Genomic DNA, 25,737 nt, shown 5'->3' on the forward strand with positions numbered 1-25,737 from the left:
ATAGGTAATGAGTATTGATGAGAATGTAGATAAAGCAGAACCCTCATATGCTGCTGGTTCAAATATAAAATGGTGCACCAGCTTTGGAAAACAGTCTGGCAGTTCTTCAAATAATTCAACATAGTTACCATAATGACCCAGCAATTCTGCTCCTAGGTATATACACAAGAGAATTTAAAACAAGTGTCAAACAAAAACTTGTACTCCAATGTTTACAGCAGCATTATTTATAATAGTCAAAAGTGGCAACTACCCAAATACCCATCAAATAATGAACTGGGCAATACTAATTCTTAAAAGCACTCAAAGCCAAATGCCAGGGAGATTACTGCATTGCTCTCTTCATACAGGTTTACAAAGAGTTCTTGTGGCAGTTCTTACACAAAGGAAGGAAACACAGGGCTCCAACACTTGTCTACAATGTGAAGGCAAAAGCTATAGGGCAGTAATGTCTCAGGAGGAACAAATGAAACGGAATAAAAGTGATAGTGGGCTTGGTACAAAGTCAAATCCAACCAATCTTTACACATCATCTTTTAGTTTCCTCACCTACTGAAAGCTGGAAAATTTCCCTGTTGTGATTTAAAAACATCTCCTTGTGTTTGGATTTTCATTACCCTGTCACAAAAAACTAAGCACAGATTTAATTATATCATGCAGACCTGTATTCTTTCATTTAGATCTATAATTGATCTAAATACAGGTTTAATTCTATCATGGTTTTGTCAAGAAAATGTAACTTTGCAATTACCTTTTGGCAATTCCAGCTGAACGAAAGACTCAAGTCACCTCAAATGCTGGGGGAAGGGAAGATATTTTAAAGATACATACAGAAAGAAGGATGCCAGGTTTCAAAAACTAGCATTCTTCAAAATGTGACAACATATCTTGTAGTTCAAGAGCAGCTCTGTTAAGAAACAGGCATTACAGGGATCCCTTGGTGGCGCAGCGGTTTAGCGCCTGCCTTTGGCCCAGGGCGCAATCCTGGAGACCCGGGATCTTCATGTCGGGCTCCCGGTGCATGGGGCCTGCTTCTCCCTCTGCCTATGTCTCGCCTCTCTCTCTCTCTCTCTCTCTATCATAAATAAATAAAAAATTTTTAAAAATCTTAAAAAAAAAAAAAAAAGAAACAGGCATTACAGAAACTGACTCTCAGAAGCTCTGGTCAAATAATTACTACTCCAGGGCTTTGTGATTAGATAATTTGGCTCTTTCCCCTTGTCTTTCCATGGTACTCCCACTGTAACTACAGGACTTTTTCTGTGTGCTTTCAGTTTATGGTCCTGAAAAAGATAGCTCACTTAACTATCACTGTTACTATTGGAGCAAAATTTTGCACCAAACAATCTTATCTGCTCCTGATCATCTCAGAGAATGGCTTTCCTTGGACTAAGTAACTTTGATAAGAGTCAAATGGGGACAGCAGCATGGTTAGGGTCACACAAAAGAGGCCATGATCATCTATCACATAAGCAACCACTCAGGACACCCTCAGCAGACTTTGAGGCTCAGCATAGCAGGCTCCCAAAATACAAAGCCTCCTCTCTAGCTTATATGATCAGATGCAATCCCAATACCTAATAGATTACAACAGGATAGAATTTATGCACTCACAAAATGGTCAATACAGGTAAAAAAGAAAAAGAAAAAAGCAACAATTACACAGTTTAAAAGTAGAAAAAAAAAAAAAAAACCTGGGACAAAAGTCTCTATCTTAGCATCTCTGGGATATCACTCTAATTCTGCTTTAAGTCCTTCAACTACTGGGGAACTCCATACCAAAAAAAAAAAAAAAAAAAAAAAAAAAGGGGGGGAGGCATTGTCAGGCTATCCTAACAGATCTTTAAAAATCTTTAGGTTAGGTGCACCTGGGTGGCTCCGTTAAGCATCTGTCTTCTGCTCAAGTCCTGCTGGGGGGGTGGGAGAGGGGGGGTGTTAGGGTTGGGGGGAGTTGGCTTCTCCCTCCCCTCTGCCCCTCCCCCTTCTCTCTTTTTCTCTCTCTCTCTCAAGTACACAAAATATTTTTTAAAAAGTCTTGGGCAGGGGACCCCTGGGTGGTGCAGCGATTTGGCGCCTGCCTTTGACCCAGGATCGAATCCCACGTCGGGCTCCCGGTGCATGGAGCCTGCTTCTTCCTCTGACTATGTCTCTGCCTCTGTGTGTGTGTGTGTGTGTGTGTGTGTGTGTGTGTGTGTGACTATCATAAATAAACTTAAAAATTTTTTTAAATGTAATCATTAAAAAAAAAAAATTTAGTGCTGCCTTCAGCCCAGGGGGCATGATCCTAGAGATCCGGGATTGAGTCCCCCGTCAGGCTCTGTGCATGGAGCCTGCTTCTCCCTCTGCCTGTGTCTCTGCCTCTCTCTCTCTGTGTGTGTGTCTCGTGAATAAATAAAATCTTTAAAAAATAAAAAATAAATAAGTAAAATAAATAAAAAGACTTTGTGGAGGATCCTGTTGTGCCCAAGATTGCGAATCCAAGAAACCACCAAGGAGCCGACACCGATGCAAACACACGAGGGTTTATTTACAAGCTCGAGCTCAGGTCCAAGTATACCCGACACAGCGGAACAGGGACTTGGACCCCGAAGTGGGTTACAGCTGGGTTTTTTTTTTTTTTTTAATTTTTTTTTTTTTTTTTTATGATAGTCACACAGAGAGAGAGAGAGGGGGGCAGAGACACAGGCAGAGGGAGAAGCAGGCTCCATGCACCGGGAGCCCGATGTGGGATTCGATCCCGGGTCTCCAGGATCACGCCCTGGGCCAAAGGCAGGCGCCAAACCGCTGCGCCACCCAGGGATCCCACAGCTGGGTTTTTTTATAGGCTGGTCTAGGGGATTTTCAGAAGGGATGGAGGAATTTCTCAAGTTCTGTTTACATTTTGATATGGGGCTTTCAAGGGCATTGAGCTCTGTTCTCATTCTAATATGGGACTTTCTATCACAGGTGTGGGCTCTGTTGTCTTTCGGATATGGGATTCTCTGCCGAGGGCAATTCTGAGCTCTGTTGTCTTTTTTTTTTTTTTTTTTAATTTATTTTTTATTGGTGTTCAATTTACTAACATACAGAATAACCCCCAGTGCCGTCACCCATTCACTCCCACCCCCCGCCCTCCTCCCCTTCTACCACCCCTAGTTCGTTTCCCAGAGTTAGCAGTCTTTACGTTCTGTCTCGCTTTCTGATATTTCCCACACATTTCTTCTCCCTTCCCTTATATTCCCTTTCACTATTATTTATATTCCCCAAATGAATGAGAACATATAATGTTTGTCCTTCTCCGACTGACTTACTTCACTCAGCATAATACCCTCCAGATCACTTGCCATCAGGGAAATACAAATCACAACCACAATGAGATACCACCTCACACCAGTGAGAATGGGGCAAATTAACAAGGCAGGAAACAACAAATGTTGGAGAGGATGCGGAGAAAAGGGAACCCTCTTACACTGTTGGTGGGAATGTGAACTGGTGCAGCCACTCTGGAAAACTGTGTGGAGGTTCCTCAAACAGTTAAAAATAGACCTGCCCTACGACCCAGCAATTGCACTGTTGGGGATTTACCCCAAAGATACAGATGCAATGAAACGCCGGGACACCTGCACCCCGATGTTTATAGCAGCAATGGCCACGATAGCCAAACTGTGGAAGGAGCCTCGGTGTCCAACGAAAGATGAATGGATAAAGAAGATGTGGTTTATGTATACAATGGAATATTACTCAGCTATTAGAAATGACAAATACCCACCATTTGCTTCTGTTGTCTTTCTGATATGGGATTACCTGCTGAGGACATCGAGGACATTCTGCAGTTTTTCCTATAAAGTTCAGCTTTTATTCACAGGGGCCTAAGATGGCTGTACTTGTGCTAATGCTAAACTTGAGGTGGAATGGCCTTGATTTTTCTCAGCCTCCACAATCCCTGGGTGGCTCAGCGGTTTATTTATTTATTTATTTTGGTTCAGCGGTTTAGAGCCTGCCTTCGGCCCAGGGTGTGATCCTGAAGTCACAGGATCGAGTCCTGCATCAGCGTCCCTGCATGGAGCCTGCTTCTCCCTCTGCCTGTGTTTGCCCCCACCCCCCTGTCTCTGTCTCTCATGAATAAGTAAATAAAATCTAAAATAAAAAATAAAAAAGTAAAAAGTCTTTGTGTTAGGACAAAATCTATTTTCATATAAACTGTCAATTAGCCTTTATTTTTTTTTCTGAAGCAAAAACAGGTTTATTCACTCCAGCAAGAAGCCTTCAACTATGTGAATATCTCACTTCTCCTTAGCCTCCTGTAGATTATTAACCCATTGAAGAACTTAAATCATTCTTCCTAAGGCTTGATTCCAGACCCACAGCCATTCTGACTTCCTTGGGCACATCTTGTTTTGTTCAAACCACTCTTTAAATACACACTTGGAACTGAAGACAGTACCAGTGGGTCGGACAAGAACAGAATATTATAGATTCTTCTTTAGGAAATCGCCACTAATTTCATTAATCCAATATATATTTTTCAAGAACTATGTCACTCTAGTGATTCATATTAAATATCCCATAAATTTCCTGGATCTGCATTGAGCACTACTAAATATTATTTTTTAAAAAAAAGATTTTTTGGCAGCAATATCAGCAAAAGAATAGTTTACTTTCAAATTTTTCACCATCATCTCAATTATGATTATTGTTAAAGCCATGATACCAAAGTAAAATCAAATACTAGTTCTGTCATGTAGCATCTGTAAGAGGTACTCCACCACACTAACAGCCTGCCACTGTACTTGACTGAGAGCTTTCAAAGGTAGCCACAGGAGATGCTCAAGCTAGACAAAAAGTTTTCTACATATCTTTTTTTTTTTTAAGATTTATTTATTCATGAGAGACAGAGAGAGAGAGAGTGAGAGGCAGAGACACAGACAGAGGGAGAAGCAGGCTCTATGCAGGGAGCCTGATGTGGGACTCGATCCTGGGACTCCAGGATCACACCCTGGGCCGAAGGCAGGTGCTAAACTGCTGAACCACCCAGGGATCCCCTACATATCTTAATAGTACTGATCCGGAGCACCCTGGAACTCTACCTTAGGTAAAACACATGGTCTCAAAGTGAATTACAGATGCATTTTAAGGGATAGTTTGAACTCTGGTAAAATTAACAACAACAAAAAAAAATTTTTAAGAGAATTGGACTAGCCTGGACTAAAAGGAACAGAGAATATTTCAACATGAAAAGAGGTTTCTGGGCTCCCAACTTTCAGTGGCTAGGAAGCCGGCTGAAAATGTTACTCCGCTGCAAAAAAAAAAGAAAAAAGAAAGAAAAAGAAAATGTTACTCCGCTGCAAACATTGCTTACAGAAAAAAAGGACTTCTCAGAGGGAGGAACCAAAACCAAAAGAAAGTAATAGATTTGGGAAAGACTTCCAGGTAGCAGCTGGCCCTACTCAAGGAACACCCATTGCCCCAATTAGGGACCCTGACAAATGGGCCTGACTGGATTTCAGACTTGATACAGACCAGCAACTGCTACTCCTCTCCCTTTCCTCCCCTATTTGAATAGAAATGTCTATTGGGGTTATATTGTACTTGTCTCAACATCTTATGCTGGGTGTATCTTTTAAGCTTGTAGATCTGCATCAAGAGACACATAGCTCCTCCTAACAAGTGATAGACTCTAATCCTTCCCACTCTTTTTTTTTTTTTTTTTTTTTTTTATTCATGAAAGACACAGAGAGAGAGAGGCAGAGATACAGGCAGAGGGAGAAGCAGGCTCCATGCAGGAAGCCTGATGTGGGACTTGATCCCGGCACTCCAGGATCACGCCCTGGGCCAAAGGCAGGGGCTAAACCGCTGAGTCACCCAGGGATTCCCCTTCCCACTCCTTTTTGAGTTGGGTCTGGCTTTGTGTTTTGACTAAGAATGCAGCCAAAAAGAAATGACTCAAGAAGCCATTAACTTCCCCTCTTGACCTCTTGGAACACTACTGTGACTATGTAAAAAGCCCAAGTTATTCCTAGAAGAAAGCCCATGTGGAAGAGAGGCAATTGTTGCCACCCCATGACAGCCCCAGATAATTGCCAGATACTTGAGTTGAGGACATCTTAAACCATCCAGTCCAGTCAAGCTGCCAGAAAACTAAAGAGACAGAAGTGATTCCAGGCAATAGCATCCAAAAACAAACTACCCAACTTAGGCCAGATCAAATAACAGAATAGTGAGCAAATAATTGTTTTAAGCTACTAACTTTTGGGACTGTTACACAGCAATAGGGAACTGAGACTATGATAAATAAAATAACAATGCATCTTAATCTGATGAAATATCATCAGCAGCTCACTACATGCTTTTTTAAAAATATCAACTTGGGGAAAACAGAGTATAAACTTACACAGTTGACATGACCATAAAACACCAAAGACCACCAGTTACTACTACTATGTCCCAGACAAATGCTGAAGGAAAGTTTGCAATGTTAGACTATCACAGAAGAAATCCTCAAGATTCTTTCCTAGTGCTATCCAATCTCCAGGCACAAATGCTAAATGGATAAGGGAGGAGTGACATCAACTAACTAGATGAAAACAAAATAGATAATATCCTTGAATTATAGGTAATTTTTTAATGATGAGGTTTTCAATCTCTAACTCCAACTAAACTCTTAGGATACCACTGGTATTAATGTAATTTAAGTATCATAAATAAGAATGGTGAATTGTAGCCCATTTTTAGAGATTATTCTAAAAGAGTAGGATTTTTGAGGCCCAAAATAAAAGAATAGTTTATTAAGGAGGAAGCCTTTGTAGTGTCAAAGCACTAGAATTCAGACAAGCTGGGTCAGGTCTAGCAGGGTGACATAGGGCAAACCACTTGTTTGGCCGTGATTTCTCAACTATGACCTGCCAAACACATACTACATGAACTTTTATTCAATGAGTAAGTCTTGGGGAAAACAGCATAGGGAATGTAATCGATCATATTATAATAGTGTTGCATGGTGACAGATGATAGCTACACTTGCAATGAGCATAGTACAACACACAGACTTGTGGAATCCCTATGCTGTACACCTGAAACTAATGTTAACATTGTGTGTCGACTATACATCAATTAAAAAAAATGAACTTCACGAAATTAATAAGCTAAGAATATAGTTAACTGTAATTAAATGCAATTTCTTAAATTACTATTAATACTACTTATAATCTAATTAAAGCCACCATGCATTGAGTACTTATTACAAGCTAAGTATATGTTCATCTAATCCAATTAACAACCCTATAGAGAAGGTCCTATAATCCTATTTTACAGAATAGTAAACAGATGTATGGAGAAGCTAAGTAACATTCCAATATCTTACAGCTATTACTGACAAAGCCAGGATCAAATGCAGGGTTTTTTTTTTTAAACTTTGAGCAGAAACTTGTATGAGAACCTCAAGTCTAAAGTCTCAAAACAAAACAAGAATTTGGTGTCAGAAATGCAATCAACAAGCAAATAGAGCGTCATCAGCAACAGACCAGGAATAAGATTTAAATTCTAGTACCAATTCTGTACCAACACCTGGATATAAGATAATGAGCAAGTCAGCAATGAAAATTAAATAGTTTTTAATCAAGAAGAAATTAAGATATTTCACATTTGGCAATCATCCTATCTCTGGGCTTTTTTTCATTCATAGAATGGGATCTGAGGGGATCCCTGGGTGGCTCAGCGGTTTGGCGCCTGCCTTTGGCCTAGGGCGCGATCCTAGAGTCCTAAAATCGAGTCCCAGGATAGAGTCCCACGTCGGGTTCCCGGCATGGAGCCTGCTTCTCCTTCCTCCTGTGTCTCTGCCTCTCTATGTCTATCATAAATAAATAAATCTTTAAAAAAAAAAAAAAAAGAATGAGCTCTGAATAAATCCATTATAAGATTTTCCTTTCCAAAGCTATGAAAGTTTGATTCTATTTTTAAACACTACATAAAATGTTATTTCCAAAATGAATTTTCCAGTCCAATCAATAAACATATTAATATGCTACAGCATATCAAAAGGTATGAAGGTTTTCTTATCACTTACTAATTTTTCTCTCATTTGAATAAACTGCACTCATTCTGGCACTTATTCATACTCTTACCCTGACTTATAAGAGCCCTATTATATTACTAATTTCTGATGGTTTTATTTTATTTTTATTTTACTGTATTTCTGTCTACATGTGAAATTAGTAACCTTAAGGATATACATTTCTTCAATATCTACTGAATAAATGAGTAAGTGAACAGAACAGGGGCATAAAATAATTAATACACATTGACAATGTGGAAACTAATTTTTCCTCCCTAGCTGTAAAGCCACATTATAACAATTCGAGGGGATTCTCAAAAAATCTACATAATACTCTATTTTTCAGATCACTACATATTTTCAGTTACTCCAAGTTTCTTGATGCACAATAAAAACTATTCAAATTTCATAAACTCTTTCACTGAGCCTATCACAACCACTAGAATCAAGCAGGGGCTCAAAAAAATGAATCCAGCAAATAATTTTACAACAGCTAATAAAATCAAGTAAGCCATTACAGTTCCATTATCTAAGAAGATCATTCTCAGAAATTATTTTCATGACAGTTCAAATGAAGATGCTGGCAAAAGCGCTCCTAATATAAAAGGGGGAAAAATGCTGAAGAACTTAAAAAGTAATAGAATCAAATAATTTTTGATCATTTCCTTCATTCTGCCTATGCTATGAGATGGGGTGTGAAGCGCCGCCCCTGGTTGAACCTGTGGAGGCATTACAAGGCAGGCATGTCCGGACATTGGCTCCTCACACCTTGCCCTAGGCATCTCCTCCGTTGGGCCATTCCTGAATTGTAGCCTTTATAATGAACTGATAATCTGGTCATTCTAAAATGGCAGAGTAGTTACGTGGATCCTGAGCTCACCTGGTCCTTGAACTCAGCCATGTAACAAATCATTCTTAACACCAAGAAACCATTCTGAGATTAGAACAAACTACACAAATAGAGAGAGATAAGAGGCCACATCATGGAAGGTAAAGATAGAGAGACATGATTTGGGGGAGAAGAGGATCATGGTTTCGCAGAGGGAAGGCAGCCAGGTCATGGAGAAAGGTGAGAGAGAGGAGAAAGACAGAGAGAGGAGCACACAGGGGATCACACAAGGAAGACATTTCCCCAAAGCCACTGACTGGGAAAACGAGAGGAACTGATTTTTGTGAGTTTTTACAACCACAGGGAATAAACACTAAAATTTAGAGGTCCACAGCACGGCGGGTGTGGAGCCCAGCAGGTGTTGCAGTGCTCCTCCTGAAAGAAGGAAGGCAGATAGGCCAGGGCAGACAGTATAATCTGAGGATACCCTAGGAGACACGGGGAGAGATGATCCCCCCCCTTCTTGGAGTTCGTGTAAAAGAAGTGACATGCCTCTCTGGCCAACAGGCTGGCAGTTGTCTGCCAACAAGCTGGCAGGTGCCATTACTCTCCCCCTACCATAAACTAACTTCAATGAGCACAATGAGTGCCAACAGTGGCATAAACCACTTATATCAAGCTCTGCTCCCGTGCTGCTTTTTTCGGGCATATGTGCCTGTGAACCAACACAGTGGGCCTCTCCACCAGGGGCTAGCACAGCCTACCCCCAATCCCACTCCTCAAAACACATAACACACCACATCTACAGACCATAGAATTCTGCAAAGCTTCAGCTTGAGTGGAAGTAACATCAGGTCTCTCTTAACAGGCAGACCACAGCACAACTAGTTAAAACTTGCCACATTCTGGCCAACATCCAAACACTCCCCACTGCAGGCAAGGAGATACTCTGCAGAGGACTGACCAGAAGGAAACAGCAGGCAAAACACAGCAGCAGAGTGCACACGGCATACACCAGACACTTCCCTGAAATGCCAGGTCCTGAACAGTATATGACCTCTTCTTTATAAAGCTGATACTCTCAGTAACAGGATATATAACAGGCTTTCCTAATACACAGAAGACAGAAACCTAGACAAAACGCCGAGACAGAGGAATTCATCCTGAAAAAAAACAAGAAAAGGTCACAGCCAGGGATCTAACAAAACAGACGTAAGTAAAATGCTTAATCCAGAATTTTTTTAAAGATTTTGAGAGAGAGAGAGAGCAAGCGAGCTCGGAGGGGGGGAGGGGAGGGGGGAAAACAGACCACACAGACACAAACACACACAAACACACATACACACACATGCTGAGCGCAGAGCCCAATATGAGGCTTGATCCAGGACTCCGAGATCACGACCTGAGCGAAAGTCAGACGCTTAAATGACCGAGCCACTGAGGAACCTCTTGATCCAGAATTTAAAGCAACAATCATAAGGATACTAGCTGGGCTTGAGAAAAGCATAGAAGACACCAGGGAGTCCCTTACTGCAGAGACAAAAGGCCTAAAAACTAGTCAGGCTTAACTAAAAAACACTATAACCAAGATACAAAACCAAGTGAGTGTAATGGATGGAAGGATGCAGAGGATGGAAGAAGCAGGAAAATGAATAAGTGATATATAATGTAAAATAATGAAGCTAAAAAGAAGGAAAGAAAAATATTGGATCACAAGTGCAGACTTAGGCAACTCAGTGACTCCATCAAGCACAGTAGCATTCATATCATAGGATTCCCAGAAAAAGAGAGGAAAAATGTGGCAGAAGGGCTTTTTTAATTGAAATTCAATTAATTAGGGACACCTGGGTGGTTCAGTGGTTAAGCATCTGCCTTTGGCTCAGGGCAAGATCCCAGAGTCCTGGGATTGAGTCCCACATCTGGTTCCCCACAAGAAGCCTGCTTCTCCCTCTGCCTAGGTCTCTGCCTCTCTGTCTCTCATGAATAAATAAATAAAATCTTTAAAAAATAAATAAGTAAATTCAATTAACATTTAATGTATTATTGGTTTCAGAGATAGAGGTCAGTGATTCAGCAGTCTTATATGACACCCAGTACTCACTACATCAGGTGTCCTCCTTAATGTCCATCACCCAGTTACCCCATCCCCAAACTCGCCTCCCCTCCAGCAACCCTCAGTTTGTTTTCCATGACTAAGAGTCGTTTATGGTTTATCTCTCTCTCTGATTTCATCTTATTTTTTTCCTCTCTTCACCTATGATCCTCTGTTCTCTTAAATTCCACATATGAGTAAGATCATATAATTGTCTTATTCTGATTGAGTTATTTTACTTAGCATGATACCCTCTAGTTCCATCCATGTCATTGCAAATGGAAGATTTTATTTTTTGATGGCTCAGTAGTATTCTATCATATATATGCATACATATATGTATATGTATGTATATCTATATATATATAGATAGATAGATATATACCCCACATCTTCTTTATCCATTCATCTGTCGATGGACACCTGGGCTCTTTCCATAGTTTGGCTATTCTGGACATTGCCTCTATAAACATTGGGTTGCAGTTGCCCCTTTGGATCACTACATTTGTATCTTTGGGGTAAATACCCAGTAGTGCAATTGCTGGATCATAGGGTAGTTCTATTTTAAACTTTTTGAGGAATCTCCATACTGTTTTCCAGAGTGGCTGCACCAGCTTGCATTCCCACAACAGTGCAAGAGGGTTCCCCTTTCACTGCATCCTCGCCAACATCTGTCCTTTCCTGACTTGTTAATTTTAGCCATTTTGACTGGTGGTTTTGATTTGTATTTTCCTGATGCCAAGTGATGTGGAACGTTTTTTCATGTGTCTATTGGCCATTTGTATGTCTTCTCTGGAGAAATATCTATTCATGTCTTCTGTCCATTTCTTGATTGGATTATTTGTTCTTTGGGTGTTGAATTTGATAAGTTCTTTACAGTTTTGGATACTAACCCTTTATCTGATAAGACATTTGCAAATATCTTCTTCCATCAGGCAGAAGGTCTGAAGAAATTATACCCGAAAATTTCCCTAATTGGGGAAAGGAAACAGGCATCCAAATTCAGGAGGTAGAGAGAACTCCCATCAAGATCAACATAAGCAGGTCAACACCACGACAAATGGGTTAAATTTGCAAAATACAGAAATAAAGAAAAAAAAATCCTAAAAGCAGCAAGAGAAAAGAAATCTCTAACTTGCAAGGGAAGACAGATTAAGGTTAGCAGCAGATCTCTCCACAGAAACTTGGCAGGCTAGAATAGAGTGGCATGATATATTTGACATGCTACATGGGAAAAATATGCAGCCAAAATACTCTATCCAGCAAGGCTGTCATTCAGAATAAGAGAGATAAAGTGTTACCCAGACAAACAAAAACTAAAGGAGTTTGTGACCACTAAACCAGTCCTGCTAGAAAAATTAAAAGGGACTCTTTGAGTGGGAGACAAAGACCAAAAACAACAGACTAGAAAGGAACAGAGAAAATCTCCAGAAACAACTTAACAGGAAACACAATGGTACTAAATTAATATCAATAATCACTCTGAATGTAAATGGACTAAATGGTCCAAAAGACATAGAGTATCAGAATGGATAAAAAACAAGGCCCAATTATATGCTGTCCACAAGAGACTCATTTTAGACCTAAAGACACCTGCACATTGAAACTGAGTTGAGGGAGAAACATTTATCATGCTAATGATGTCAAAAGAAAGCTGGAGTAGCCATCCTTCTATCACACAAACTAGGTTTTAAACCAAAGACTGTAACAAGAGATGAAGAAGGGAACAATATCATAATAAAGGGGTCTATCCAACAAGATCTAATAATTATAAATATTTATATCCATAATTTGAGAACACTCAAATACATAAAACAATGAACAAATATGAAGGAACTCATTGATAATAGAATAATAACGGGATTTTTTTTAACATCCCACTTACCCAATGAACAGATAATCTAAGCAGAAAACCAATGGCGTTGAATGATACACTGGACCAGATGATCCTAATAGATATATTCGGAACACTTCATCCTAAAGCAGTATACAGATTCAAAATACACATGGGACATCTTCCAGAAGAGATCACACACTGGGTCACAAATCAGGCTTCAACAAGTACAGAAAGAATGAGATCATACCATGCATATTTTCCAACCACAATGCTATGAAATTTGAAGCCAACCGCAAGAAAAAAATTTGGAAACCACCAATAAATGGAAGTTAAAGAACATCCTACTAAAGAATGAATGGGTTAGCCAGAAAATTGAAGAAAAAAAAAAAAATACATGTCAACAAATGAAAATGAAACCATGATAGTCCAAAACCTTTGAGATGCAGCAAAAGCAGTCATAAGAGGGAATTATATAGCGACACAGGTCTAGCTCAAGAAGCAAGAAAAATCTCAAATATATAGCATAATACCCCTACAAGACCTAGAAAAAGAACAATAGATGAAGCCTAAAGCCAGCAGCAGAAGGGAAATAAAGATTAGAGCAGAAATAAATGATATAGAAACAAACAAACAGATCAATGTAACCAGGAGCTGATTCTTAGAAAGAATTAATAAAAGTGATAAACCCCTAGGCAGACTTATCAAAAAGAAAAAATGACCCAAATAAATAAAATCTCAATGGGGTGCCTGGGTGGCTCAGTCAGTTAAGCATCCAACTCTTAATTTCGGCTCAGTTCATGATCTCAGGGTCATGGAATCAAGCCCTGTGTCCATACTCAGAGTAGAGTCTACTTGAGATTCTCTCTCTCCTTCTCCCTCTGCATCTCCCCCTGCTTGTGCTCCCAATCTCTTTCTCTAAAATAAATAAAATCTTAAAAAATATAAAACCACAAATGAGAGAGGTCACAAACACCACCACAGAAATAAAACAATTACAAGAAAATATTATGAAAAATCATATGCCAACAACTTGGGTGAACTAGAAGAAATGGATAAATTCCTAGAAGCATATAAATTGAGCCAGGAAGAAATACGAAAATTAAACAGACCGATAACCAGCAAAAAAAAAAAAAATTTGAATCAGGGCAGCCTGGGTGGCACAGCAGTTTAGCACCGTCTTCAGCCCAGGGCCAGATCCTGGAGACCCAGGATCGAGTCCCACATCAGGCTCCCTGCATGGAGCCTGCTCCTCCCTCTACCTGTGTCTATGTCTCTGTGTCTCTGCCTCTCTCTCGAGATCTCCCTCTCTCTCTCTCTGTGTCTCTCATGAATAAATGAGTAAAATCTTTTTAAAAAATTGAATCAGTAATCAAAATCTCCAAAAAACAAAAGTCCAGGACCAGAGAGCTTCCCAGGGGAATTCTACCAAATATTTTTTTTTAATGTTTTGTTTTGTTTTGTTTTTTTAATTTTTTATTTATTGATGATAGTCACAGAGAGAGAGAGAGAGAGAGAGAGAGAGAGGCAGAGACACAGTCAGAGGGAGAAGCAGGCTCCATGCACCGGGAGCCCGACGTGGGATTCAATCCCGGGTCTCCAGGATCGCTCCCTGGGCCAAAGGCAGGTGCCAAACCGCTGCGCCACCCAGGGATCCCCCAAATATTTAAAGAAGAGTTGATACCTATTCTTCTCAAATTCTTCCCAGTAATACAAATGGAAAGAAAACTTCCAAACTCATTCTACAAGGCCAGGACTACCTTGATTCTAAAACCAGACAACAACCCCACTTGTTAAATAAAAATTATTAAAATAATTATTCGCCAATATCATTGATGAACATGAATGCAAAAATTCTCAACAAATTGAATCCAACAATTTATCATTTATCACAATCAAGTGGGATTTATTCCTGGGCTGCAAGGGTGGTTTGATATTTGCAAATCAATCAATGTGATACATTGCAATAATAAAAGAAAGAGTAATAACTAGATGATTCTGTCAATAGATTCAGAAAAAATATTTGACAAAATATAGCATCCTTTCCTAGTAAAAACTCTCCACAAAGTAGGGATAGATGGAATATGCCTCATCATCATAAAGGCCACACACAAAAGACCCACAGCAAAATACCATGCTCAGTGGGGAAAGACAGCTTTTCCGCTATGGTCAGGAACAAGACAAGGATATCCGCCCTTACCACTATTATTTAACATAGTACTGGAAGTCCTAGCCTCAGCAATCAGACAAAAAGAAAGAAAATGCATCCAAATCAGCAAGGAAAAAGTCAAATTTTCACTATTAACAAAAGACATGACATTCTATGTAGAAAACCCAAAGGATGCTACCAAAAAGATTGCTATAAGTGAAACACAAATTCAGAAAAGTTGCAAGAGACAAAATCAACTTACAGAAATCTGTGGCATTTCTACACACCAATAATGAAGCAGCAAAAAGAGAAATCAAGGAATCAGTCCCATGTACAACTACACCAAAAACCCTAAAATGACTAAGAATAAATCTAACCAAAGAGATAAGAGGTCTGTACTCCAAAAACTATGGAGTACTTCTGAAGGAAATTGAAGACACAAAAAATGGAAAAACATCCCAAACTTATAGATTGGAAGAACTACTTTTAAAATGCCTATGCTACCCAGAGCAATCTACACATTTAATGCAATCCCTATTAAAATACCACCAGCATTTTCCACAGAGCTAAAACAAATAAACCCAAAATTCGTATGGAACCACAAATGACCCCTAATAGCCAAAGCAATCTTAAAAAAGAAAAGCAAAACTGAAAGTCATCAGAATTCTGGACTCCGAGTTATAGAACAAAGCTGTAGTGATCAAGACACTACAGCATTGCCAGAAAAATAGACACATAGATGAATGGAACAGAATAGAAAACTGGACCTACAACTATATGATCAACTAATTGACAAAGCACGAAACAAGATCCAGTGGAACACAATCTCTTCAACAAATGATGTTGGGAAAACTGGACAGCTACAAGCCAAATAATGAATCTGGACCACTTTCTTACACCATACACAAAAATAAATTCCAAATGGATGAAAGACCTAAATGTGAGACATGAACCATCAAAATCCTAGGAGAACACATGCAGCAATCTCTTTGACAACTTCTTATCAGATACATCTCTAGAGGCAAGAGAAACAAAAGCAAAAATGAACTATTAGGACTTACCAAGATAAAAAGCTTCTGTACCAGGGAAGAAGTTCATCCACATAAAAAGCTTCTGTACAGCAAAGTAAACAGTCAACAAAACTAAAAGGCAACCTTCAGAATGGGAGAAGATATTTGCAAATGACATACCTTATACAAAGAGTGTCCAAAATCTATAAAGAACTCATAAAACACCCAAAAAAACAAATAATCCAGTAAGAAACGGGAAGAAGACATGAATAGACATTTCTCCAAAGAACACATCCAGATTACTGACAGATACATGAAAAGATGCTCGACATCACTCATCATCAGAGTAATACAAATCAAAATTACAATAAGGGATTGATTACCTCACACCAGGCAGAATGGCTAAAATTAAACAACACAAGAAACAACAAATGTTGGAGAGGATATGGAGAAAGTGGAACGCTCTTGCACTGCTGGTGGGAATGCAAACTGGTGCAGCCAACTGTGGAAAACGGTATGGGGCTTCCTCAATAAGTTGAAAATAGGGACGCTTGAGTGGCTCAGCGGTTGAATGTCTGCCTTCAGCTCAGAGCGTGATCCTGGGATCCAGGATCCGGTCCTGCATCAGTCTCCCTGCAGGGAGCCTGTTTCTCCCTCTATGTCTCTGCTTTTCTCTGTGTGTCTCTCAAGAATAAATAAATAAATCTTAAAAAAAAAAAAAGTTAAAAATAGAACTACCCTATAACCAAGCAATTACACTACTATTTATATAAAGGATCCAAAAATATTGATTGCAAGGAACATATGCATGCCAATGTTTATATCAGCATTTTCAACAACAGCCAAGAGAAAGGAAGTGCCCAAATGTTCACTGACTGATTAATGGATAAAGAAGTTGGGGTGCATATATACAATGGAATATTACTCAGCCATCAAAAAATGAGATCTTGCCATTTGCAACAACATAGATGGAGCTAGAATGTATTATGCTAAGCAAAACAAGTCAGTCAGAGAAATACAAATACCGTATGATTTCACTCATATGTGGAATTGAAGAAATGAAACATTACCATGGGGGGGGAAAAAGAGACAGGCAAACCACAAAACAGAATCTTAACTACAGAGAATAAACTGAGGGTTGCTGGAGGGTAGGTGGGCAAGGGGATGGGTTAAATGGCAGATGGGTATTAAGGAGGACACTTGGGGTGTTGTACTTAAGTAATGAATCACAAAATTGTACTAATGAAACTAATTTGACACTCTATGTTAGCTGGAATTTAAATAAACTTTAAAAAGTCAAATAGGTTTGTTGTTGCTGCTTTTGTTTTTTTAGAGAGTGAGAGAGAGGAGGATTGGAGGGACAAGGGAAGAGGGGAAGAGAAAATCTTAAGCAGGCTCCACACTGAGTGTGAGCCTGACGTGGGGCTCAATCCCACCACTCTGAGATCATGACCTGAGTGGAAGTCAAGACTCAGACGCTTAAGTGACTGAGTCACCTAAGTGCCCTAAAAATCAAATAGCTTTTAACCAAGAAGATATTAGGATGGTTGCCAAATGTGAAATAACATGTTTTGAAAATATGAAATTTTTCAATACTGAAAATTAAAACATCTGAAAAAAAAGATGATCACAAGTTATCAAAAAGATAAATCCAAGAACTTCTGTATGTAAGTAGAGAGGACCAGAAATGCTATTTCAAAAATCACACATAAAAGGAAACTGAAAAAAGAATAGCAATAGATATAAACCTTCACTTTAGGAAGCAAGGCAGGTGGACACAAATGGAAAGATAAAGGGTCACACATGCAGTGCTGTGACAGTCACCAAAAACAGAGTAAGGCCATAAACAGGAACATGTGTACAGCCAAATGTTCTTTAGGCCTAAATTATCCATCCCTTGAAACATTTTGTGGACTTGAATAATCATCGCCCTCTGGGTACATCCACTTATAAGCAACAAAAAAGTTTTATAATTTTATGCCACAATGATTGAGTATTTAAAACTACTTCTGGGGACACGTGGGTGGCTCAGTGGTTGAGAGTCTGCCTTTGGTTCAGGGCGTGATCCCCGGATCTGTGATGGAGTCCCACATCGGGCTGCCTGCATGGAGCCTGCTTCTCCTCTGCCTGTGTCTCTGCTTCTCTGTGTCTCTCATGAATAAATTTAAAAATCTTAAAAAATAAATAAAATAAAATAAATAAAATAAAATAAAATAAAATAAAATAAAATAAAATAAAATAAAACAAAACTACTTCTGGAGGGGCTCCTTTGTGACTCAGATGGTTAGGTGTTCAAGTCTTGATTTTGGTTCAGGTCACGATGTCAGCGTAGTGGGAATGAACCTCACAACAGGCTCTACTGAGTTTGAAGCCTGCTTAAGATTCTCCATCTCCAAAAAAAAAAAAAAAAAAGATTCTCCATCTCCCTCCCCACTCGTACATGCTCCATCTCTTTCTAAAAATGAGTCTTTAATTAAAACTACTTTTGGGAAAAAATTCAAAAAATAAAACCAGTTTTGGGTTTAGAATTACTACAACCACCATACATATGGCAGAAAAATCAAACTGTCATGGCAACATCAGATGTCACAAAAGAGCAGTCTAGGTTAAGAAGAAAACAACGTCTTGCCTTAACAAGAGAATCGGCTATGTAAAATGAGCCACAAAATGGAATGACCAACTAGAAAACAGGCCAATTGTCATACGCTGAATAAATGACACCAATGAATTACCTGAATTAGGAAAAGCTAACAGGTTCATACTGTCATGCCTTCAAAATATTTTAAAAGTAATACCTATTTGGCAAGTCATGAAATGTGTGTTCAGAATGTCTGTATGATTTAAGAATAATCTGATTTTCCACAACATGGAATGATGGAATACCAACTACTAAGTGCATGCGGGAGTGAGGAAGGCATGCTCCTTAACGTGCAATCATACGGCCTCTAAAAGCCTGTAAGTTCCGGGCTGGTTACAGAGTTTTCTTAAAGGACACTAGTTAGCAAAGAAATAGCAGACTGAGTCCCTTCTACATTCCCACACAGGGTATCAAGTTGTCGAAAACCAGGATCATTTAATTATAATAATCCTTAACGAAATTAAAAGGCCAATAATCAAAAAAAAAAAAAAAAAGGATATTTTCCCCTTCTAGGATCTTTTTAAGTAATTTCTACGCCCAACATGGGGCTTGACCTCACAACAGCGAGATCAGGAGTAGCACGCTCCACGGATGGACTGAGCCAACCAGGGGCCACCCCCTGCCCGGATTCTTAATAAGAGACAAAACCAGGAGTAATGAGACGTAAACTCAGAGGTGACACGTGTGTAACCACAAGATAAAGTTAACTCTTTCATTTTGCGTGACTACACATGAAAGCTACTATTGCACGTATCCAGGAAAAAATTAATACACTTCACCCAACAGTTGGCAACAAATCACACGTGGAAGCGGCTGAGCTCACCAAGACGCCTGCACCGTCACTCTTCCCGGAGACGCTGCGCGCTGGTGGCAGCACAGGTCACGCGCGCCTTCACCTGCCTCGCCGCCCCCCGCCGCCGCCGCCGCCGCCGCCGGCCCCCACCAAGCGGGTGACAGGCGCCCACGGAGGAGGACAGCTCTGCGGGAACCGCCGCGGGCGCGGGCGCCCCCCCCGCCGGTCACCGTCCTCGGAGCCCTCCGGTGGGAAGGCGGCCGTCCACGTGCACCTTTGTGTCCAGGTGTGTTTATATTTGACTTCTGCCTGGCTACCGGGTCCCTCACGCCTCGGCCAGGCGGGCGAGGGGGGAGAGCAGCGCCGCTGGTGGCATGTGGGCGCAACACAAGTTTAAAAAATAAAAACATAACCTTTTTTTTTTTTTTTTTTTTTTTTTTTTTTTTTTTAACTGCAGGGTAGTGGGTGCCCTGGCCGGCCTGCCGTCACCTCACGCACGCCCGGCCGCCGCCGCCCCTGCCCGTCGGGGGACGGCTCCGCCTGCCCGGGCGCCGCTCGCCTCGCCGCCGAGACTCGGGCGAGGGCACGACCCGGCCGGGCGGGAAGGGGGCGCGGGCGCGGCGGGGGAGCGAGCGCAGGGCCCCGGCCGCCGTCCCCGAGCCGGGCGGCGCGAGGCCCGGGCGCGACCCGAGGCGGCTGCGGCGGCCCCGGCCCGGCCCGGGCGGCTGAGGGGCGCCGCGGAACTTGCCGTTCTCCCGGACAACGACGCGTCGCGGCCGCGGGGCCCGCGGGGCCCGCACGCTCACCTTGAAAGGGTTGTTGAGATCCGGGTCCGCAAACGGGTTACTGTCGAAATCCGACATCGCGCTCGCGCTCGGCGTCAGCCACCGGACCCAGGCGCAGACCGGGAGACGAGGCGAGGCCGCCGCCCCCCTGCGCGCTCACGTCGCCGCCGCCGCCGCCGCCGAGCAGATCCGGGTGCAGCTCTCGGGGCCACCCAGCCGGCCGCGCCACTGAGCATGCCCGGTGCCACGGGCTCCCGGCCGGCGGCGCCGCTCCCGTCCGCGGTCGCGCTCTTCCGGGCCGGGATCCACGTTCCGGGCTTTGGCTTCGACCGCAGGGACCAGGGGCGGAGGGAGCCGGGAGCGGCGGGCCGGGCTGAGCCCCCGCGTGCGGCTGGACTCCATCCCACCGCCAGCCGCTGCACGCTGGCTCCCTGAGGTCCAACGTGACGGGGGGGGCACCTGTGAGCGGGGAGGACGCGCGCGGACCCCGCCTCCCAGGCCCGGCAGGCGGCCCGACGCGCAGGCTGCGCACCTGGGCAGGGGGCGGCGACTCAGCCGCGCTCCGGGCCCCGACCTCGCCGCCGAGCGCGGCGCACGCGCCCCACCCGCCCCACCTGCCCCCGCAGCCCCTCGTCTTCCGGTCCCGGGACGCGCGGCTGCTGACAAATCACGGAGGCCGGCCTCGCGGTACCGACCCGGGCCGGCTCCGCCGAGCTTCGGGAGCGAGCGGACGGCCCGCCGGGGGTCCGGCCCTGCTCCCATTCTCCGGAACCTGCAAAATGGCTACTTCTCGGCAAATGAATGGGGCTGGGTGAGGGTGACACGAATCCAGAAGTTAAGGCCCTAAGTTACTGTTGGTGGCTAGTGGATGACAAAAGGATGCTTCTTTTTTTAACTTTAAGACATTTGGGTGCAAAATACACACCCCTGATTTTTTTTCCTAACGGTCCCCAACACCAGGGATGAGGTCACTGGAAAATGGGTACGCGTAAAGAATTTTGTACCAGCTGTTGCCCTGCTCCTGCACTTAACCGGAGGGCACCTCTATCCCCACTTTAATCTGTCTGCTCTAACCGGAAAGCACTTAGCAGAGGAAGCGCTGGAGAGCCAGAATTATTCTCACCTGGTAGGTGCCTAAGAATCGTAAAAACTAGAATTAGTCTGCTTCGCCTGAGGGGGTGGGGGATCCTTGCACAATGCAAAGTCACCGGCAGTGATGCTCCTTGCCCCCTGTGAAAGCACTAGCTCTAGGGTTGATGGACACCCCCCCCCCAAAAAAAAAAAAGCAATACATTAACTATCATCTCTCTTTGGCAGGATCCAAGTTGAAATATAGGACAAAGAAGCTGCTTCTAGGCAGCTGACTAGGAGGGTCAAGGAATAAGTGATGACAGAAATGATGATGGCACAGCCTCAAGATTCTAGACGTGGAGAAGAGCTAACTATGTACTCACCACCCTATCCTCCGCTGCTGCCTGGTGCCTGGTTCATTACGTTCATGCTCAAAATATGTGTTGGGTTCAAATCCCACTTCTGATACTGGTACTACTCACTTCCTATCTTTGAATCTCTAAAGGGTTATTTACGAATTATGTAAGATATAGAAAAGTGTCCTGCGTGTACTCGGTGCCTAACAAATATGGGTTGAATGTCTGAAAATGGCAAGGGGGCCCAGCGCATTGTTGTTAGATACTTTTGTCCTCATCTCTCCTGAGCTTGACCTTGCCCACCTGATCTGCTTCTCCAGCCACTTTGGCCCTCCATCCCTCCACCTGTCCTCCAAATGACTCATATAATCAGAAGCTATTTATTATGCATCTACTATGTTCCAAGACAATGAGTACTAGCTTAGCCTGCATTGCAGGATGGAAATTTCCAATACACTGTGTTTACAGCTAATGATATTAGCGCCTAAAGTCTTACTGACTTTACTGTTACAGAATCCTTTGGAATACTTGTTAATGATGCAGACGCTCACCTCTGTACATCTCCTTTTTTTTTTTTTTTTAAGATTTTATTTATTCATGAGAGACAATGAGAGAGAGACAGAGACACAGGCAGAGGGAGAAGCAGGCTCCATGAAAGGAGCCTGATGTGGGACTTGATCCCGGATCTCGGGATCATGCCCTGATCCGAAGGCAGACGTTCAACCGCTGAGCCACCCAGGTGTCCCTCCTATCTTTTAAATTCTGCTTAAAAGAATCTAAAGTAGGGGCCCTGGATCTGCATTTTTAATTTTTTAAATGTCTTTATATACAAATACATTACATAAGTCCATACATGGATTCACAGCATATACTAATGTTCTCACTTTTTATCTCTTTATTCTTTGCTTTCCTTTCTCTCTTCCTCTACTTTAACAACCTAGTATTATCCTTTCAAAATGCTCATAACACTGTACATCTACGTGCACATAATATACGATCATGCACAAATACATAATAAATAAATACATAATACATGTTCATGTAGACATATTACATATACAGAGTTTTGGCATTGACTTGAAAATAGATATAATACATATTGTCCTGCAACTTGTTTTTCTTGTTCAATGATACTACTGGCAGTTTCTTAGTGAAATGTGTGTTAGCAAAGAGACCGTATAAGCTTTCTGACCCAATATACCACATAAAAATTACCACTTTTTAAAGTTTTGGTGTATATTTATGTAATTTCTGCCTGCAATGTAGGGCTTGAACTTACACATGCTCTTCTGACTAAGCCAACCAGGGGTCCCAATATTTTCACCTTTTATGTGTACCTAACTATAGAGGTGAAAAGAGTCGGGAAGCATGGCCTGTGTCTAATTTATTCTCTTTTAACAGTTGCGAGATCAGCATATTTATTTTTTTCCTTTTTTTAATTTCATTTATTTTTTATTGGTGTTCAATTTGCCAACATATAAAATAATACCCAGTGCTCATCCCATCAAGTGCCCCCCTCAGTGCCCCGTCACCCAGTCACCCCCACCCCCCCACCCAACTCCCTTTCTACCACCCATTGTTCCTTTCCCAGAGTTAGGAGTCTCTCATGTTCTGTCTCCATTTCTAATATTTCCCACTCAATTTTACTCCTTTCCCCTTTATTCCCTTTCACTATTTTTTATATTCCCCAAATGAATGAGACCATATAATGTTTGTCCTTCTCTGATTGACTTATTTCACTCAGCATAATACCCTCCAGTTCCATTCACGTCAAAGGGAATGGTGGGTATTTTTCATTTCTGATGGCTGAGGAATATTCCATTGTATACATAGACCACATCTACTTTATCCAATCATCTTTCAATGAACACCGAGGCTCCTTCCACAGTTTGGCTATTGTGGACATTGCTGCTAGAAACATCGGGCAGGTGTCCCCCCATTTCACTACATCTGTATCTTTGGGGTAAATCCCCAGCAGTGCAATTGCTGGGTCATAGGACAGTTCTATTTTTAACTCTTTGAGGAACCTCCACACAGTTTTCCAGAGTGGCTGCACCAGTTCACATTCCCACCAACAGTGCAAGAGGGTTCCCCTTTCTCCACATCCTCTCTAACATTTGTTGTTTCCTGCCTTGTTAATTTTCCCCATTCTCACTGGTGTGAGGTGGGATCTCATTGTGGTTTTGATTTGTGTTTCCCTGATGGCCAGTATGCAGAGCATTTTCTCATGTGCTTGTTGGCCATGTCTGTGTCTTCCTCTGTGAGATTTCTGTTCATGTCTTCTGCCCATGTCATGATTGGATTGTTTGTTTCTTTGCTGTTGAGTTTAATAAGTTCTTTATAGATCTTGGATACTAGTCCTTTATCTGATAGATCATTTGCAAGTATCTTCTCCCATTCTGTAGGTTGTCTTTTAGGTTTGTTGACTGTTTCTTTTGCTGTGCAGAAGCTTTTGATCTTGATGAAGTCTCAATAATTCATTTTTGCTTTTGTTTCCCTTGCCTTCCTAGATGTATCTTGCAAGAAGTTGCTGTGGCCAAGGTCAAAAAGGGTGTTGCCTGTCTTCTCCTCTAGGATTTTGATGGATTCTTGTCTCACATTTAGAACTTTCATCCATTTTGAGTTTATCTTTGTGTGTGGTGTAAGAGAATGGTCTAGTTTCATTCTTCTGCATGTGGCGGTCCAATTTTCCCAGCACCATTTATTGAAGAGACTGACCTTTTTCCAGTAGATAGTCTTTCCTGCTTTGTCGAATATTAGTTGACCATAGAGTTGAGGGTCCATTTCTGGTTTCTCTATTCTGTTCCATGGATCTATGTGTCTGTTTTTGTGCCAGTACCACACTGTCTTGATGACCACAGCTTTGTAGTACAACCTGAAATCTGGCATTGTGATGCCCCCAGCTATGGTTTTCTTTATTAATATTCCCCTGGCTATTCGGGGTCTTTTCTGGTTCCACACAAATCTTAAGATGATTTGTTCCAACTCTCTGAAGAAAGTCCATGGTATTTTGATAGGGATTGCATTAAATGTGTAAATAGCCCTGGGTAAGCATTGACATTTTCACAATATTAACTCTTCCAATCCATGAGCATGGAATATTTTTCCATCTCTTTGTGTCTTCCTCTATTTCTTCCAGAAGTTTTCTGTAGTTTTTAGGGTATAGATCCTTTATCTCTTTGGTTAGGTTTATTCCTAGGTATCTTATGCTCTTGGGTGCAATTGTAAATGGGATTGACTTCTTAATTTCTCTTTCTTCAGTCTCATTGTTAGTGTATACAAATGCCACTGACTTCTGGGCATTGATTTTGTATCCTGCCACACTGCCAAATTGCTGTCTGAGTTCTAGCCATCCTGGGGTGGAATCTTTTGGGTTTTCTAGGTACAGTATCATGTCATCGGTGAAGAGGGGGAGTTTGACTTCTTTGCCAATTGGAATGCCTTTTATTTCTTTTTGTTGCCTGATTGCTGAGGCTAGGACTTCTAGTATTATGTTGAATAGCAGTGGTGAGAGTGGACATCCCTGTTATGTTCCTGATCTTAGGGGAGAGGCTCTCACTGTTTCCCCATTGAGAATGATATTGGCTGTAGGCTTTTCGTAGATGGCTTTTAAGATACTGAGGAATGTTCCCTCTATCCCTACACTCTGAAGAGTTTTGATCAGGAATGGATGCTGTATTTTGTCAAATGCTTTCTCTGCATCTATTGAGAGGATCATATGGTTCTTGTTTTTTCTCTTGTTGATATGATCAATCACATTGATTGCTTTACGAGTGTTGAACCAGCTTTGCATCCCGGGGATAAATCCCACTTGGTCATGGTGAATAATCTTCTTAATGTACTGTTGGATCCTGTTGGTTAGTATCTTGTTGAGAATTTTTGCATCTGTGTCCATCAGGGATATTGGTCTATAATTCTCCTTTTTGGTGTGGTCTTTGTCTGGTTTTGGAATTAAGGTGTTGCTGGCCTCATAGAACGAGTTTGGAAGTACCCCATCTCTTTCTATCTTTCCAGACAGCTTTAGTAGAATAGGTATGGTTTCTTCTTTAAACGTTTGATAGACTTCCCCAGGGAAACCATCTGGCCCTGGACTTTTGTGTCTTGGGTGATTTTTGATGACTGCTTCAATGTCCTCCCTGGTTATCGTCCTG

The 25,737-nt window shown here is 41.8% G+C and overlaps 1 protein-coding gene and 1 long non-coding RNA gene across 8 annotated transcripts in view; one reads left to right on the plus strand and one right to left on the minus strand.

Moving 5' to 3' along the window:
• The window catches only part of SCAMP1 (secretory carrier membrane protein 1), a 120,406-nt gene extending 100,054 nt beyond the window's left edge, over positions 1 to 20,352 (minus strand). Inside the window, exon 1 of one of the 3 annotated variants that reach the window (XM_077867228.1) lies at positions 20,181 to 20,352. In XM_077867228.1, the coding sequence (XP_077723354.1) occupies positions 20,181 to 20,237 (57 nt within the window). In that variant the 5' untranslated portion in view covers positions 20,238 to 20,352. The remainder of the gene's footprint in view (positions 1 to 20,180) is intronic. The other 2 variants (XM_077867226.1, XM_077867221.1) reach the window with 2 other exon arrangements.
• A 406-nt stretch (positions 20,353 to 20,758) lies between these two features.
• LOC144294982 (uncharacterized) overlaps positions 20,759 to 25,737 on the plus strand; it is a 43,494-nt gene continuing 38,515 nt past the window's right edge. The window contains exons 1-2 of one of the 5 annotated variants that reach the window (XR_013362326.1): positions 20,759 to 21,285; positions 21,477 to 21,701. This is a non-coding gene — a long non-coding RNA (uncharacterized LOC144294982). The remainder of the gene's footprint in view (positions 21,286 to 21,476; positions 21,702 to 25,737) is intronic. The other 4 variants (XR_013362331.1, XR_013362328.1, XR_013362332.1 and 1 more) reach the window with 4 other exon arrangements.

Source organism: Canis aureus, chromosome 2, assembly GCF_053574225.1.
Source record: "Canis aureus isolate CA01 chromosome 2, VMU_Caureus_v.1.0, whole genome shotgun sequence".
In the NCBI taxonomy this organism is placed as follows: domain Eukaryota; kingdom Metazoa; phylum Chordata; class Mammalia; order Carnivora; family Canidae; genus Canis; species Canis aureus.